This window comes from Gallinula chloropus (assembly GCF_964237585.1).
Source record: "Gallinula chloropus genome assembly, chromosome: Z".
Classification (NCBI taxonomy): domain Eukaryota; kingdom Metazoa; phylum Chordata; class Aves; order Gruiformes; family Rallidae; genus Gallinula; species Gallinula chloropus.
In genome coordinates, this window is record NC_140089.1 from 78,294,059 (window position 1) to 78,311,342 (window position 17,284).

The window sequence follows — 17,284 nt, forward strand, 5'->3', positions numbered from 1 at the left end:
CCACATTTAACTGTTTTGTGAACAGACATTGTAGGTACTGTGACAAGGAGTAGTGTTGTCTTGCATAACTGCTGTGCTGTTGTTTTGTGGTAGATTTGGGTGTGCTAAGCCAACCAGCCCACTGGGTGGTTCACAAAATGGTCAGTCTGTGTTGCTTGTACTGATGCAATGTCCTGAAGGCTTTTTCCCTGGCAGGTAACCTTTGCTGTTGATTGCAGGGGCTCCAGGACCAAAAGGGAGTCAAGGAGTTCCCGGGTCACCTGGACCTCCCGGACAGCCAGGCCCTCGTGGCTCAATGGGACCTATGGGCCCATCTCCAGACATATCACATATTAAGCAGGGCAGACGGGGGCCTGTGGTCAGTATTCTCATCTCCTGTCATGCATTGCACCATTGGCCTCAGCTCCACAACTCCTCACACCCTCATGAACACTTTCTTTTCTTTTGCAGGGCCCACCAGGAGCCCCTGGGAGAGATGGTAGCAAGGTGAGGAGGTACTGTTTTCATAACATGGGCACACGCACACATGAAGTGCAGGCTTTGCTAGAGAGACCCTCTACACACTTGTAGTCACACCCTTTTACCATCTCATTTCCTTTGCAAAGCTGAAAATGTCCTCTTGTCCCATGCTGTTATGGCTTCCTTCTGCTATTTTGTGTTTCCCATTCCTTAAGTCTCGCAAAGGCCCTGCCAGGCTATCCATCAGGCAGCCTCCTTCCCTTTCTCTGCAGCTCTTTTGGCTTTTTCATGAAGAAACATTGACACTTTACTCCATTTCATCAGCTTGCTTTTCTGTGTGACATTCTCCTGTTAACTGCTTTGCTTGTTACTTGTCCAGGAGAAATACCAGAAGTGCCCAGCTCTGCTCCCACTGGAATCAGCAATTTCCTTGTGTTCCTCCTTGACTTTCTTTTATTTTTCCAAGCAAGTGTAAGCTGATGGTTCTTGATCTGGGGACAGTAAGTAAAGGAGTCTGCAAGGGAAACTGTGAGGTTTTTTATTTCCTTCAGTCACAGCAAACTAACTGAGGTGGTATTGATTTCAGGGGGAGCGAGGCGCACCAGGACCAAAGGGGATACCTGTAAGTATTGCTCACAGGAGGGATGTCCACAAGAGTGATGTTAACTACTAACAACACAGTCAGCCAAAAGGAAACAAAAATAAAAACAAAACCCCCTCCTGTGCCAAGAGCACAGTGAAAGACCATTACATGCACAGAAAAGGTTACTGGAAAGAAACTACATGGGTTTGCCCAAGTGTTCTTGCCTATACACCTCCTCCCTTGCTGGGTGCGACAGTGACTTTAAAATAAGTAATAATTAATTATTAATTATTCCATTCTAAGAATGCAACTTCTATCAGCTTCCTAAGAAGGAACACAGGGAACCAAAGCTTATCTCCTCTATGACCATGAGGTGTCTCAGGTTAGGAGGCAAATGCAGCAGAGAACTGTTAAGTAACAAAAGGGCTGAGCATCTTGCAACTGTACACTCTGTCTGCAAAAACATTGCTTTTGAAAATTGTTTCCTGAACAGGCTGATTTAAAAGCCATTAGCTTTTGGCAGCTGATAGGAAGCAGTATTTTACTGAGTTACCCCTGCATGAGTAACTACATCAACCTGTCAGAATAAAGTGGATTATTATTTATGACCATGCCTTGTGACTGCAGGGCCCACCAGGTTCATTTGATTTCCTATTGCTGATGATGGCAGACATCAGGAATGACATCGCTGAGCTGCAAGAGAGAGTGTTTGGACACAGGACTCATTCATCAACAGAGGAGTTCCCATTACCTCAGGAATTTACAAACTATCATGACACGGTAGATTTTGGATCGGGAGAAGACTACAAACCACGGGCAGCACCCAGAGACTCCAGGATACAGAAGGCAGCTCATCCTTAGCTACACCTACTGAAAAAACAGAGCCCCTCTAGAGTTCTTCAATATAAAAATGCACTGACAACATAATATATATATATATATTATTTCCCAATTTTCTCTCAGCTTTTCCCAATCATGCTCCCTGTCCTGTAGCTTTCCTGATTCATGGTAGCCTCTTTGCAGTAATTCCATACCATCAAGCCTGCACTGTGCGTTGTACTTAGACTACCAAGAAAAAACTTTAGTATACAATATGATTAAGGCATGCTCTAGCTAATGGCAGACCACAGCATTTCATCTGCCTACCTTGCATTCTATGACTGAATGACCCAGTACCCAAATTTTTCCAGGAGGTAGCTGAACACCATCCCCAAACGACAGCAGTAATGAAAGCCTTGGTCTGCAGTGACTTTACACATGTAAATGCACTGTAGCACAGGACTCGAGTCTCCAGCTGCTGTCCCCAGGCTTAGGAGAGTGTGAGGAGATCCCTGTTTCTGAGCAGAGGCCAGCTGCAAGTGAAAGGCCTCCTTCTACTAGGGCCACGGCAAGAAAAGGGAAAAAAAGAAACCCAGTGAAGTGCTGATACAAGGGTGCTGCTTGTTGATCTGGAAGGTGTTTGGGTTTGTGTTGCTAGAGTGTTCAAAGAGAGCTGAAAATACGTGTTCATCATAAACTAACACTACTTCTCCCTTACCGTTCTCCCACTGCTCAGTGCAAAGGCCAGTTCCCTTCCTCAACAGACACATGCTGGATACATTACACAAAGATGAACAGGAGAAAAGGGGATATATATAAAGCAGGAAAACGAAGCATGAGTGAATCAAGTGGGCTTGTTGACAAGCACAAAATCAATCCTAGTCTTGCAGGAAGAGTTGGATTCTGACCTACTGTAGGTACATGTCTTCTTTGGTGAAATGCTGAAGTCCAGGTGACATTGAGACCAGAGAAAGGCTTCAGGTTTGCAAAGAGCTTCCATCTGTTTCGTTCCTCTGCTGTGTGAGTGACCTAGATGTCATTCACAGAACTGGAACTCAGAGTTGCAGTGTACTTGGCTGGGTGCATGAGGAGTATAAGCAGGTGCAGGAGTGCACATGACAAAACATTTCATCTGGTACGAGGATGACTAAGGTGAGGTACTGCACATGGGATCCCAGATTTGTGACGAGGGATGAAAGGGAGTGCCCTTTTTTACACTGGAAAATTGGATGCACAAGTTAGTCCATACCTCATGGATGATGTATGTTACCACTTCTTTTGGATTACCACAGCTGCTGAAGACTTCACCACGCTTAGAAGATGTTAAGCACAAAGCTTCAACGTTGCATCTGTGTAGCTGCTACTTCTACAGTATGTTTAGTGCTGGGTCATGTCCATGTTACATCTACAAAGAACAACTTCCTTTCCCATGTTTTTCAGGGCTTGCATGTCCTAATAGAATAAATACAAGTAAAAATACCAGCAGGCCCTTTTCAGATAACCCACAAAGGTTTGGATTCCCTTCCACATTCTCTGGGCCAAAATCCCATTGGTGTCATCCCTACACCACAGTTCAGGTCATGTTGTATAAACAGCTGGCTGTTTCTAGACCTTTCATATCTTTTGTATACTACTTTAAGGGGATGTGTTCCTTCCTGTAATTGCTTCCCAACCCCTTGCTGTCACGATGCCACCAGCCAGGGCATCAGCTCTAAGAACAGGACAGTTCTGTGTCACTCTTCGCCTTGTACGTGTATCAGTATTTACAAAGCAAAGACTAAGTCACTGGGGTAGCTCAGAAAATATGGCAGTGCTCTTACCCTGTGGTCTTTGGGTTCCCCTCTGGGAGGAGCTGTGCCAGCAGCTCCAGCTCCAAGTCGTCTTGTGAGCCAAGTCACAAGGACATCAGTGAGATTCAGGGAAGGAACGTATGGCCAAAAGAGGGATGATCTTATACACAGCAGGCTGAAAGGAAACTCCTAAAACAGCACGAACTGAGGGATTTTCATCTTACTTTCTTACTTTCAGGCAACTAGGCATAAGCAACATCATGCCTGAATATGCAGCTTGAAGTAAATTTGCTGTTATGTCAAATGATACATTTGTATCTCTGGCAAATTACCTAATGCTTGTCTGTGTTCACCGCCACACTCCATCACCTGCTGGATCAGGTTGAGTCCCACTAGAATTAGTAGCTGCAGGGTGCTTTGGGCCATCAGACACTGAACAATGAGTTAGATGAGTCACTTCCTACATATCACCTACATTTTAATGCCCCCCTGACCACAGGCACTCCAAAAAAGACACTCATTTCAGTGTGAGGCTCTGCTTTTCCAAGTATCTATAGACACCGGATGAGAAGTTCCTACAGTCCGACCGCCAAATTCAGGGGTAGGTGACAATTTGAGCTGCTGTGCATAAGTATCCAGGGAAGGGAAGTTCTGAGACTCAGAAAAGCAGGTAAAATGCATGCCTCCCTGCAAGTGCAGAGAGCTGTCCTACAGAACCATGAACATAAAACTGGCAGGTGTTTATGTGCCCTTCTGAGTGGACACCTCAGTGTGAACGTCCCTTTCTGGAACCTGCATCGTCAGTTCTCAAACAGACCTGCTCTCTCCACAGACAAGGGGGAGGGCAGCGCTCCTTGAGTTCGTCCCTGTGCTTCACCCTCCTGTTTCCAGACTCCCTGCCTCCAGGCTGATGGCTGAGTCCCAGCAGCAAGGAAGGGCACCTGATGGTAAGGACAAGCCCACTCCAGAAGGCACGGGAATCCCCCCAGCAGGGAGAGCCCTTCTGAGCACAGCTGGCTGGGCAGGGTCAGCCTTCTGTCTGCACCCAGCTAAGTCCTTTGCATACACCTTTCTCATTACAGTTCTGATTAATTGTATGGTAACTTTTGTAACACATTGTATCAGAAATATTTCATTAAGATTTCTGGATAAACACATACAGACAGCCAGATAGAAAAGTGATTTTTTTTCTTCAGCATACCCAGAGTTTCACAAAGCCAGACTATGGGATTCGTTACCCAATTTTAAGCTTGGTTACTGGGCAGCCACAGAAGTCATGACCTAAATTATTTATTACTCTGTGGCCCCCAAAATAGCACCACCACCACCCAGGAATCCAAAACAAGAAAATAAGAAACGTCTACACTCATGCCTAGTTTTGTTATCCGGCTCGTGCACATGACAACCTTGTTTCATATAAATACTATGTATAGTTTTATTAGAAAGAAATATTATTTTGATGTTAAGACATCAAGTTATAAGCAGAATGATAATAAAGAGTTTGTTATTTTATTAATATTAGAAATATATTTAATGGAAACATTTGCAAGAGTGTGTAGTGATGGTGAAATGCTGATTGTTAATGGGTTTAACAAAATCATAAAGCTGGGAAAATGTTTCCTTTCATTACTGTGCCAAGTACATCCAGGATTAGTCCCTCTGGCAAAGCCAGACGAGAGGAATTCCTATGCAGTGGGGCTAAACCAGGAAAAGGAGAGGAAAATCGATTGTAAGTGGCATTAAGGTAATCCCTGGTGATATCGTTAGTATCACAGCTTGAATAACCTTCTTCCCCAAAGTATTTCAAAGTTAATACATCAAGCCCCAGAAAAGTAACAAAAGATGGGGGTGGGTCCAAGAAATTGTTGATTTCACATTAAAATCCTGTTTGTTCCTATTACGCATTCCGGTAACTATACTGCTCACTTTATTTATATACAAAATACTAAAATGTGTATGAAATGACTGTGATTTTATGATGCATTCATAATAACAAAGATATTTTTTCTTACACTGTGGGTAGCTGCTTTTGTTACACGTCCTTTCTCTAATACAGAGGCGTTGAGCTGGAAGAGACAAGCAGCAGCAAGCCACCTTACACCCCCTCTTAGCGTTCTTCCTGGGCCTTGAGACACACACGATCCCGAGGGCAGGGCTGTGGGGGCACCAGCTGCCGCAGAACGGGGCGGGTTTCTGCCCTGGGGGCAAATAACGCGCGCACCCACCTCCGCTGTTGGGCTGGGAGCTCCGGCACCCCGTGTGGGGGGGGGGGGGGGGGGAGGGGGCTACAATGACTCTGGCTACAGCGGCCTTACACGGCGCTGCCGCCCCAGGCAGCCTCTGCACCGCCTGCGGGTGTGACACGGGGGCCGGGCGCTCCTGCGGCATCCCGCCACCGGCTCCGGGGAAAAGGGGAGACTAAGACACGAAGGCCTCGCCTAGATGAGCGCCTCCCCGCCGCCTCAGGAGCGGCCCGGGAGGTCGGTGCCCCACCGGCCCGCCCCGGCCGCAGGCAGGGCGGCCGACCCCTCTCCTTCCTGCCCTCGGGGCCCGCCCGCCCTGCCTGCCCGCCCGCAGCCGCCACGGCCTCGCTTCGGGTTGGCGGAGGCAGCGGCGAGGCCGTGACAGCCGCCGCCGGGCTGACTCCGGCCACGGGAGATGGCGGCCGGTGGCGGAACTACTCGCCGCGCCCTCCCAGCGCCGGGCGGACGCGCTCTTCTGCGCTTGCCCGCTACGGACGTCACTACGACGCGACGAACAGCCCCACGCCGGAGACCGCTGGGTACTTCCTGGCGGCCCGTCCCCTCTCCGCTGCCTTGCCCCGGCCCCTCGGTTGGCAGCCCCGACCCCGCTCGGCGCAGCAGCCGTGCGCCGTGCTAGCGGCGCAGGGTGGGCATACAGCTCCCGGCGTGCTGCGCGGCGCGCAGGGGCTGCGCGGGAGGCGCGTCCCAGGGTGATCCGCGGCGGCAGCGGCGGGCCGGTCCGGCGGCGGGATGCGGCTGTCGGCGGCGGCTGCCATCTCGCACGGGAAGGTGCACCGGTGGCTGGGGCTGGGCCCGCGCTCGCGCCTCGACCTGCTGCGCAACCTGGTGACGGCGCTGGTGCGGCACGAGCGCGTGGAGGCGCCCTGGGCGCGCGCCGACGAGATGCAGGGCTACGCCGAGCGGGTGAGCGGCCGGGCCGGGGCTGGGCGGGAGGGGCGGCCGGGGGACGGGCCCTAACGGCTCTGCCCGCTTCCTCCCGCAGCTCATCGACTACGCCAAGCTGGGTGACACCAACGAGCGCGCCATGCGCATGGCGAACTTCTGGCTGACGGTGAGTGCCCCATCCCGCACCCCCCGCTGCCCCCTCCCCACACTCCCCCCCCACCCCACAGCCCCGCCGCCGGAGCTGAGCGTGCTGCCCCGCAGGAGAAGGACCTCATCCACAAGCTCTTCAAGGTGCTGGCGCCCCGGTTCCAGACCCACTCCGGCAACTACACCCGCCTGCTGCAGATCCCCAACCGGGAGGGCCTTGACCGCGCCAAGATGGCGGTCATCGAGCTGAAGGGGAACCCCTACCCACCGCTCATCCGCCCGCACCGTGACACTGAGAAGACGCTGCTCAACCAGCTCCTGAAGGGCTACCGGGAGGACGTGCAGCAGGCAGCAGCCCCGCGAGCTCCCGAGGGCACCCCTGTCTAGGCATCGCCCCCCCGGCCCGGGGAGAGGCCCTGTGCACACGCAGGGATGGGGCTGGCGAGCTGCCCCTGCATGGGCCAGCTTGCTGCTGTCCTGGAGCACAGGGGTAGAATGTGCCCCGGCTCATCTGAAGGTTGATTACTAAACTTGAATTGCTGTGACAGGGGAAACAAGATCACTGTTTACTTGCTTCTTCCTGTGGTTTGAATAGAGACTCATTGAGGGAAGGAAATCAAGCTGGGAGCTGTAATGGTTGATACTATCTGTGTAAATAAACTCTCTTCAGAAAGTGAGTTTACTTCTATTTGGATTATATTCCTCTGCGTATGGGTTAGTAACTTATTCTGGCAAAGGCTCTTTGTTACAGCTTCTGGCCCAACAGCCCTAATCTGGTGCAGCATTAAGTAATGTTAAAGAACTTAAAAGGTGGTAGTTCTCTCTTCAGGACACTTAAACAATACCAATTCTGTTTTAAAAAATGATAGTAAGAAATTAAAGATGTGTGGTGCTGTTCAAAGAAGATTTAAAAAAGCACAGTTAAACTACTAAAAGTCTGTTCAGACAGACCTTAATCTGCATTCATTCTAGTGACCTTGAAATTGCCCTCTGGCCAGTTGACCTAACATCTCATTGAAATGTGTGTTCCCCCAGTAGAAGGGATGAACCAAACCACTGTTGCTACAGATCTTCCACTATGAAAAGTCTGTCTTGAGACTTTAAGAAAATACTGGAGAGTAATGCCCAATCTATATTTCTTCTTTAAACTGGTGTTTCATCCTCGTCAACTGAGCCCTAGCACCTCAGCAGGGACAAGGGAAGAGGGAAGGGGGTGAAGCCAGGCTTGCTAGAAATGAGCTGAGGGACAGTATGTCAGAGTCAGGGGCGAAGTGCATCCACATGTCTGGTGATAAAATATGGGAGGCTGTGCTAAAATCAGAGGTGCTGTGTGTGAGCTCCTTAAGTCTGTTCCAAGAGGTGTGGGGTATGTTGAAGCACATCTGAAGTGCTTCTACACCAATGCACATAGCGTGAGGAACAAGCAAAAAGAGCTGGAAGTCCTGGCTCGGTCCTGGAGGTATGACATCCTTGGCTTAAGCCTGATGGGGAGAGACCCGTGACTGGTGTGCAATGGATGGTTACAGGCTCTTCAGGTGAGACAGGGCAGGAGAGGTGGGGGGAGGGGTGCTGTATGCCTGTAGAAGACCATGGGCCATAATGGGATTCATCCCAGGATACGCGGGGAGCTAACAGATGTTATTGTGAGACCACAGTTATTTTTCAGCTGTCTTGAGAATATGGAGACATCCAGAAGCTGGGAAACGTCGTCCCAGTTTTCAAGAAGGGTAAGAAAGAAGACCCTGACAATTACAGACCCCTCGGTCTCGCCTCAGTGCCTGGAAAAAGTATGGAGAAAATCATGCTTGGAGTTACTGAAAAACACCCGAAGGACAACACAGTCACTGGTCACAGCCAACTCAGGTACAGGAGGAGGGTCCTGTCTATCCAGTCTGATTTCCTTTTATCCAGCTGACTGACCAAGAGAAACCGGTTGGTGTTATTTTTGGATTTCAGCAAGGCTTTTGCTACTGTGTCTCACAGTATCTTGCTGGACAAAATGTCCAGTATACAACTAGACAGAGCCATAATGTGCTGGGTGGGCAACTGGCTGGCGGGTCAGGCACAGAGGGTGAAAGGAAATGGGGTTACAGCAGGCTGGCTGCCAGTCACTAGTGGGGTTCCCCAGGGCTCCAGTTTATGACAAGCTCTTTTTAACTTTTGCATAAATGACATGGACACAGGATTAGAGGGTCTCTCAGGTAAGTTTGCACATGACCCCAAATTGGGAGGAGCTGTCGACTGTGCTGAGAGTGGAGAAGCCTTACAGAGAGACCTGGACAGGTCAGAGAGCTGGGCAAGCACCAACCCCATGAAGTTTAACAAGGGCAAGTGCTGGATTCTACATGTGGGAAGGGGCAACCCTGGCTGCACACCCAGCCTGGGGGATGAGAAGCTGGAGGCCAGCCATGCTGAGAGGGAACTGGGGGTCTCTGTCGAGAGCAAGTTCCCAATGAGCCAGCAGTGTGCCCAGGCAGCCAGGAGGGACAACCCTGTCCAGTGGTGCAGCAAGCACGGCAAGGCTGGCCGGGCCAGGCTGGGGCCTGTCCTGTTCCGCACTGCGCTGGGGCGGCCTCACCTCGAGTGCTCTGTGCACAGTTCTGGGTGACACGGTACAAGAGGGACATGGAACTGCTGGGGAGTGTCCAGAGGAGGGTAATGAGGATGGGGAAGGGTCTGGAGGGGAAGTCTTAGAGGAGATGCTGAAGAGCCTTTGTTTATTCAGCCTGGAGGAGTCTCAGGTGAGACCTCATCATGGTCTGTGGCTTCCTGACGAGGGGGAGTGAAAGGGCAGGCACCGATGTGTCTTTGCTGACCAGGGATAGAACACCAGGGAACAGCATGAAGCTCCGACAGGAGAGGTTTAGGATGGATATTAGGAAGTGGTTCTTTACTGAGAGCATGAGAAGATGGCAAAGAACCAATAAAGAGAGACAGAGACCCATGCCAGAGCAGGTTTGCAGGAGGAGCTTGTGACTCCATGGAGGATCAGGCTGGAGCAGTCTAGGCCTCAGAGCCAGCCTGTGATTTATGACTACACCCCATAGCAGTGACCCACACTGGGGCAATTCGGAACAAGCTGAAGCCCCAAGGGAAAGGACTAACATTGGAGAACTTCATGGAGGAATGTCTGCTGTGGCTGGGACCCCCCAGGCAGACAGGGGGAAGGGTGTGAGGAATGACCCCACCCTCCATGGCCAGAAGGAAAAAAAAACTCATGAAGGACTGACCAAAACCCTGCCCCTCTCTGTGGCACATTCAGGGGAAGAAGAGAGCAAAATCATGACTGATTTGAAGTCTGCTAAGAAGGGAGGGGCGAGGGGGGTCTCTGGAAGGGGCTTTCCTGGACTGCTGCAAGGGGCAAGTCTTTCTCTGACAGCCTATCGAGGAGACAAGTCAGAGCAAGCGTGGCCCAAGTCACCTGGGGTGGGATTGGCCCCACAAGACCATGAGAAGACGGCAAAGAGATGACAAAGTGGGCTTGTGCCCCTTTTGGGGCATCAGCCAGCCTGGCTGGGCAGAAGCTCAGGGGTCAGCCCCAGAGAGCCCTGTGATGTCACTGAGCAGCGGTTGCCCCAGGGCTCTGCAGCAGCCCCCCGGGCGCTGTCCCCTGGCATTTGGTCCAGGGCTCCTGGGAGTTCACACGTGTGGCGTGCAAGCTCCAGCAGAACTCTGGTCTTCCACTTGGAGGGGTGTCTTTGAGGAGAGTCTTGGCTGGTGGGAGCCGTGCTCCTGCACAGCAGCTGTCCCAGGACTGTGGGCACGAGGAGACTGCCAGGGCCTCTGGCACAACTGAAGCCTGACAGCCAGTTTCTGTGTCTTCCCTGAGCACCACCTGCAGGTATCCTGTGGTAGCTCAGCGGCTGGTGGTGGGTGTCTGGGAGAGAGCACAGGGCTCGGGGACAGGCTGGGTGTCTTGAGCCAGGGGGCAGCATGCCTGAGTGCACATGAGGCAGTTGCAGAGGACAGCCCTTGAGGATGGCTGGCAGGCTGGCTGGCTCCCAGTGCCAAAGCTGCTGCTGCCGCTGCTTGACAGCCTCCAGGAGGCTCTTTGGGAGGCCCTTACGCCCGCTCCGCCACCGTTTGATTCTTCCTGCTTTGCTCTCGTGTTCCTGGTGCCACTCAATCTTGGGCACTCTGTGTCTTTCTTGGCAGGACATGGCATCGGGCAGCAGAGAGGCTCCGCAGCAGAGCAGCTCTGCAGAGCCCAGCAGTCCAAGGCAGGCGCAGCAGGCTGGGCCGTCGGAGGCCGAGGCAGATGACCAGTGCCCTATCTGCCTGGGCACCATGAGCGATGCAGCCTGGGTGCCCGTCTGCTACCACCGCTTCTGCGTTGGCTGCATCCGGCAGTGGGCCAGGGAGAACGCTACGTGCCCGCTCTGCAGGCAGCCTTTCGACCACCTGCTGCGCAGAGGGAGAGCAGGCGACGGCTCATCCACCCGCTGCCGCCAGAGGAACAGGGTGCGGAGCAGATCCCCGCACAGAAGGCCCAACAACAGCAGAGCGGAAGCAGCAGCCGGGAGAAGGGAGCCGCAGGGCAGGGAGCAGCCAGCAGCTCCTGGGCCCAACAATGACGCTGCCCAGCCGGACCCAAGGCAGCGCCCATACAGAGTCACCAGAACCATCATCATCCGTGTGAGGCTCGTGCTTACTTGGGTTCACACCAACAGAAACCATTAAGCACCAGGAGCCTTGCCGGCAGCGGGGCACGATGGTCCCAGCCCCCTGACCAACATCGGGGCTGTGGGTGCCCAAGGCCTGCTCCTTCTAGGGCCACAAGAGCCATATCCCTGCCGGGTCCCTGTGCTGCTGCCTTCAACACGGTCCTGAGTAACCTGCTCTACACCAGCCACCTTGAGCAGAACGGAGGGACTCTCGTCACCACCTGGACACCCAGAGGACCCTTTCTGACCTCTATCACCCTTTGTTGATTCTTCTTTTCTTTAACTATTTTGTTTCAAAATGTTAATAAATCTCTTTCTAAAGGGAGAATGTTGCAGTGGTTGTAAAGAGGCATCAATTAAGAAAAGGAGACATTTGATCAAGCTTTCCATGGGAACTAATGCTTTCACAAGCAAGCCAGCCAGTAAGCAAAAAACAAGCCAGCACCAGGTCCTTTTAGGCTGGCTGTAGTGGAACTGGAGCCCTGGCCACTACGGCTCTTGTACTGCGGGGGAGGTCAGCCGCTCAAGCACAAAAGGCAACCCCTCCATAGTGGTTGACAGCATTGCACTGAGCCCTCTGAGACCTTTGGGTAGGGCTGAGGGAGGCCTCTGCAATCTTTCCCCATGCAGCTAGAGCCATCCCCTCTGCCTGCCATTGGGCCTTCCCCGAGAACGCGTGCCACAAGCCTCCCACATTGCCACAAGCCTCCCCATGTTCCATAATCCCCTGGCAGTGTCTGGGCACCGCCACAAGCTCTTGCCCTGCATCACACAAGAACTGCCCCAGCCCAGCTGGCGTGGATCCCGGGCATGCAGCCTGCAAGGCTGCTGCACAGTGGATTTCCCGCTGACCCTTTGTCGCCCATGCAGAAGAGACACGGGGCTCCTGATGGACACCCGCCCAGCTGTGCCCTTGGCAACATGGCCCTGTGCCAAGGCAGACTCAAGCAAGGCTCAAAGGGCCACCAAGATGGCAAAAGGGATGGAGCACCTCCCATCACGGGAAAGAAAGTCCAGGCGCCTTTTGCCCCCTGTGAGAAATGACTGGGTCCCAAACAGGATTATAACCAAACTGAACACTTATCAAACCAATAGAATCCAGCAAACAGTGCTGGGGGCGCCGGGAGTCTCCGCTCCACCAGGACGCACACTGCACAGCTCCAGTTTCTTCATTATGTGCTGTTGGAATGGAGAAACTTCCTTCTGTGACTGGTCGGTGTTCTTTCGCCGTCTGAGCTCGGGAGCAGTGACGGCGTGTGCACCCCTCACAGGCTGCTTTGTGTGACGCTGTGCAGCCAGTAACAGTGACTGCGCAGGCGCCGGCCCCGACATTATTCCATATTAACATGAATCAGATGGACATATATCACAACCTCCCATTTTCTTTTTTCATAGTATTGATTTGTGTTTTCTAATTGATCCAACTCTTGCTGAACTGGGATTAATTTTGGATATTCTTCTGGTTTTATTTTCATCAGGGAATGGGTTTTCTCTTTTCCTGGTTCTGGGTCCACAGGTACTGCAGATATTTGCATTCCTTGTATAACTGAGTGTATCAATCTGGTAAAGCAAGGTATTAAACATGGAGTTATTCACAATCCTCTGCATATCCACAATACAACAACCCCAATTTTAGTAAGCCAGTCACCACCCAAATGGTCCCCCCATACTCCTCCTGGGTTGATTCCATTCCAAGTTTGAACTGGGACATGAGCAATTTTCTTCATTTCTTTTATAAGTTCATTTACAGCTTTTCCCTCATCATCAATTTCTAAAGAACAATAACTAAGATTACATTTTCCACAAACATCCCTTCCTGTGCTAATAAATAGTCCAAAGCTAAGCCATTTTGATAGAAAGCAGTTCTCATTTTGGTGTTTTGTTCTGCAATTAATCCAAGTGCATCTCCAGTTTTCTTTACAATTATTTACACTATGGCTTGTAACCTAATTATTCTATTAAGCATATATATTGGGGGCCGGTAACCCCAGGATCTGTCTTCTGCCCATGGAGCTGGATCATAATAGGCAATTATTCTCTCAGGAAGCCATTCCTAGTTTTTCTAATGCCCAATTTGCAGGTTCTGTTTATGGCGTCATTCTCTTATCTCATCAGCTTCAGCATACAATTGAACTCCTACTCGCTCTCCCCGATTTATGGGTAACAGAAAAAAAATGGGTTATAGTTCCCAATACACAAGATCCTGCCCAATTCTTTGGCAAACATGCAAATGCTAGTTTGCCACAAATCCAATAATATCCTTCAGGAGTTGGCCAGCCGTTTGGTATATTTGTTCCATTGGTCCAATTTTTAAATTGATTGTTCATTTCCAGTGGGCTTCCCCACTTGTCCCAGCTATTTTCAGTCTCATTCCGTAAATAACCTCCTTCACACTCCAGATTGCCCACTTGTTGTCCATCCTCTTTAAGATTTTGCCAACAACTCCTTCCAATTATACTCGTTTGAAGTACCCATTGTTGTTTCCTGTTACCCTTCCCCATTCTTTCCCAAATGTGAGGATTACTTACATTGCTCTCCATAGCCTCCCATGGCCATCGTTCACCTTGATTGGTCCCACCACAAACACAACAGTTTGTTACATTCAATGACTTTGCAATATTTTCAGCAAGATTTACAAAGAGATTTTTAGCAACTGTGGGAATTTCATATTTCATTCCTGTTTCCATTTCATGAGAAAAAGAGGCAAATAACAATCTGTGCTGCACCGATTCTTTTACCCGTTCGTTTATTTCAACGTTAATAACTATACCTGAGGCTATTCCACACCCAGATATCTTAAGTCCAATCTTAGTTATTTTTTTCTGTTTCCAAATTTCTAGATTTATGAGGGTTAAGTTTACTGGATTACAATTACGTGTTGCACAATTACTGTCTCTTTGCATCCCTGTGATTGAGGCTTGTCAATTCCCACATTGACTTTCATATCCCCATCCTCTGTTTCCACATATGTGTGTTTGGTATTTTGCTGATTTATCAGATATATAATCAAAATCTATTGGACATTGACGTCCACTGTGCAAATACATTTTGGTTGTTTACTACAATACCATCTCCACTTTAAATAACAGCAATTAGTGCTCAGATCATCAGCTATAATATTGCATGCGTCAAAAACAAATGACGCTGATGTGCTCGGATTGGCTGTAACCTCACTTGTTCCATTTCATCTCCCTACTTTCCAATTGGTTCTTATTTCTACCCAATATTGATAAGGAAGTTCTTTTGGCTCATAGCATATGATCTTGTTACCTTCCTTACATAGAGCATACTGGCTTTGGTTATGAATACAACTTCTCACTTTCTGATCTTGACACTCATAAACCGTGTGACACACCAAAGTTTGGGAGCTTATCCTTCCCCTCCTGGTAGTCACCACACATTGACTGCAATGGTTTGCCACAGCCCGGGTTAAGGAACTCACCCCAAGTAGAATTAGAAGAGGTCCGGTAAGGGACACGGGTTCCCTATCCGGTCTTGGACTCCTCGGGGTCTTAGGGGTTGTCCCTTCTTTGAGTACCCAAATGAATTTCTTAGTTGCCTTTTCTAATTTGTATGCTATGTCCCAGTAGTTCTGTGTATTTCCAATCTCTGCGGGCGTCCCTGTGTTATTAGTTTTACAGGAGTAACCACAATCAATTCCTGCAGCAATTTAGCTTATGCTCTTTTTGATTTTTGGCCTCTTTAAGTGCATCTGATTGTTAGCTTAGTTTCTCCGGGTTGCAACGTGACTTTCCACTCCTGTACTGGACCTTTCACTCAGGACACAACTCTCCATCCTTCTTCAGCAGGTCTCACAGCCGTCTCTGTAGTTAATAAAACAAGAAAAGGTCCTTCCCAGAGAGGAGAGAAGCTTTTTTTTTCCATGTTCTTATTAGAATCTTATCTCCTGCTTCCAACTGATGGATTGCAAACCCCAAAGGTGGGGTTTGGCCCACCATCCCAATCTCTCTTCATTCTTTTCATTTTTTCCAATGCTAATTATATATTTTTGGATACCGTGATCCTCAATTGCATTGTTCCCCAATGGCATTCCTTGAAAATAATCCAGTTTCACCATGTAGTTTTGTTCTTATGTTTAAAAGTGCCAATGGTAAGCATTTTGTCCAGGGCATTTGAGTCTCACTCATTAATTTGGCTAATTGTTCTCTTATTGTTTAAGTCCTTCTTTCTACCTTCCCCGAGCTGTGTGGGTGCCACGCAGCGTGGTATTCCCACTGAATACCCAATCATTGACATAACAGTTTTATTACTTTTGAAATAAAATGTGTGCCTTGGTCAGAATCAACATGCTGGATTATCCCATATCTAGGTAGTAAATGTTCCAATAAAATTTTAACCACAACTTGTGCCGGAGCTCGTGCTACAGGGTAAGCTTCTACCCAGTGTGTTAAATGGTCTACTATTACCAATACAGATTTTCTTCTCCCTACCTTAGGCAATTCAGTGAAATTGACCTGTGCTTTCTCGAAAGGGTCTGTAGGCTGTTTTCCTTACAAATAATTTCTTATCTCTAAGCAACCTTGTGTAACTTGCTAGGCTATTTCAAAAATTCCAATCCAACCAAATTGGTGAAGAAAACGTTCACTTAACACCTTTGTACCCCAGTGTGTTTGTGTATGCAAAGGGTCCTGTATTTGCCTGCTGTATTTATTAATTATAATTAATTATAATTATAATTATCCATTGTCTCTGTTTATGTGCAATTTAGTTTATGGGTTGTTCTTGATTGCTGATATACTGCCTTTGAAAAAAACCATCACAATTTATTCATTCATGAAAACGGGAAAGGAGAGAAAAAAAAAGCAGTTTGACAATTTGGAGGCCCTAGCCCTGCTACCAGCACCTCTTTGGAAGTTTTTGAATAGTAGATTTTCCAGCCCCTGTGTTTAATAAAATTTCTCTCTCTAAGGGGACCAACTAACAATTTTATCAAGGGCTCTGTTGATGTTTAAATCCCTAGAAGATACAGCCCCTGACACCCCTATTCTTCTCTGCTTGTTTCCGCTTTCAACAGCTCCTCTGAATATGTCCCTCCTTGTGGCAATAGTAACAAATGGGAATTGTGAATCTGTCTCTATTGGGCTGTTCCCCAGGTGCTTTTCTCTACTCCCTCTTCCCCTATTTCCATTCTAACAAAGTTCCACCCTTTTGACCTTCTCCCACTGCCACCTCAAAGACCCTGGCCCTTGTTTAAATCCTACCACCCTGTTGTGCCAGGATTCTTGTCCTGCCCCTCCTCAGACCTCCCAATGTAGGCCTTCCGTGCTTCCAACCCCTCCAATGCCCTTTCTTGCCAGTCCTCCAGCTTTAATACGTCTTATACATGCAGCTGGAGGTCGGTCTAATTCTGGTACTGTTGATGGTGGAGGCAGGGTCAATGGTGGTACTGGAGTAAACACCACGACTACCAGAGGGGGAGCTGCCGCCAGAGTTGGATTATTCAGATATCACCCCTTGTTGATTCATCTTTTCTTTAACTATTTTGGTTCAAGGAATTAAAATAACTCTTTGTAAAGGGAGAATGCAAAAAAAAACCCCAAGGCCGAGCCCATCCGTGACGGTCACAGCACCTCTGGGAATCACATTTAAGAAGAAAAACAACCCCAAGCAGCCGCTTTTTACCCCCAGAGAAGAGAGTGAGAAGATGTATGA

At 49.4% G+C, this 17,284-nt stretch overlaps 2 protein-coding genes across 2 annotated transcripts in view; both read left to right on the top strand.

Moving 5' to 3' along the window:
- CCBE1 (collagen and calcium binding EGF domains 1) overlaps positions 1-1,903 on the top strand; it is a gene marked incomplete at both ends in the record, with an annotated part of 100,028 nt that extends 98,125 nt beyond the window's left edge. Inside the window, 4 exons of the mRNA XM_084277948.1 lie at positions 219-358; positions 451-486; positions 1,046-1,081; positions 1,670-1,903. Coding sequence (XP_084134074.1) covers positions 219-358; positions 451-486; positions 1,046-1,081; positions 1,670-1,903 — 446 coding nt within the window. The remainder of the gene's footprint in view (positions 1-218; positions 359-450; positions 487-1,045; positions 1,082-1,669) is intronic.
- Positions 1,904-6,415: 4,512 nt separating this feature from the next.
- Positions 6,416-7,618, top strand: MRPL17 (mitochondrial ribosomal protein L17). The gene is made up of 3 exons (XM_084278092.1): positions 6,416-6,818; positions 6,898-6,966; positions 7,062-7,618. Exons 1-3 carry the CDS (start codon positions 6,645-6,647, stop codon positions 7,332-7,334), a joined length of 516 nt encoding a protein of 171 aa, XP_084134218.1. The 5' UTR covers positions 6,416-6,644; the 3' UTR covers positions 7,335-7,618.
- Positions 7,619-17,284: the final 9,666 nt, after the last annotated feature.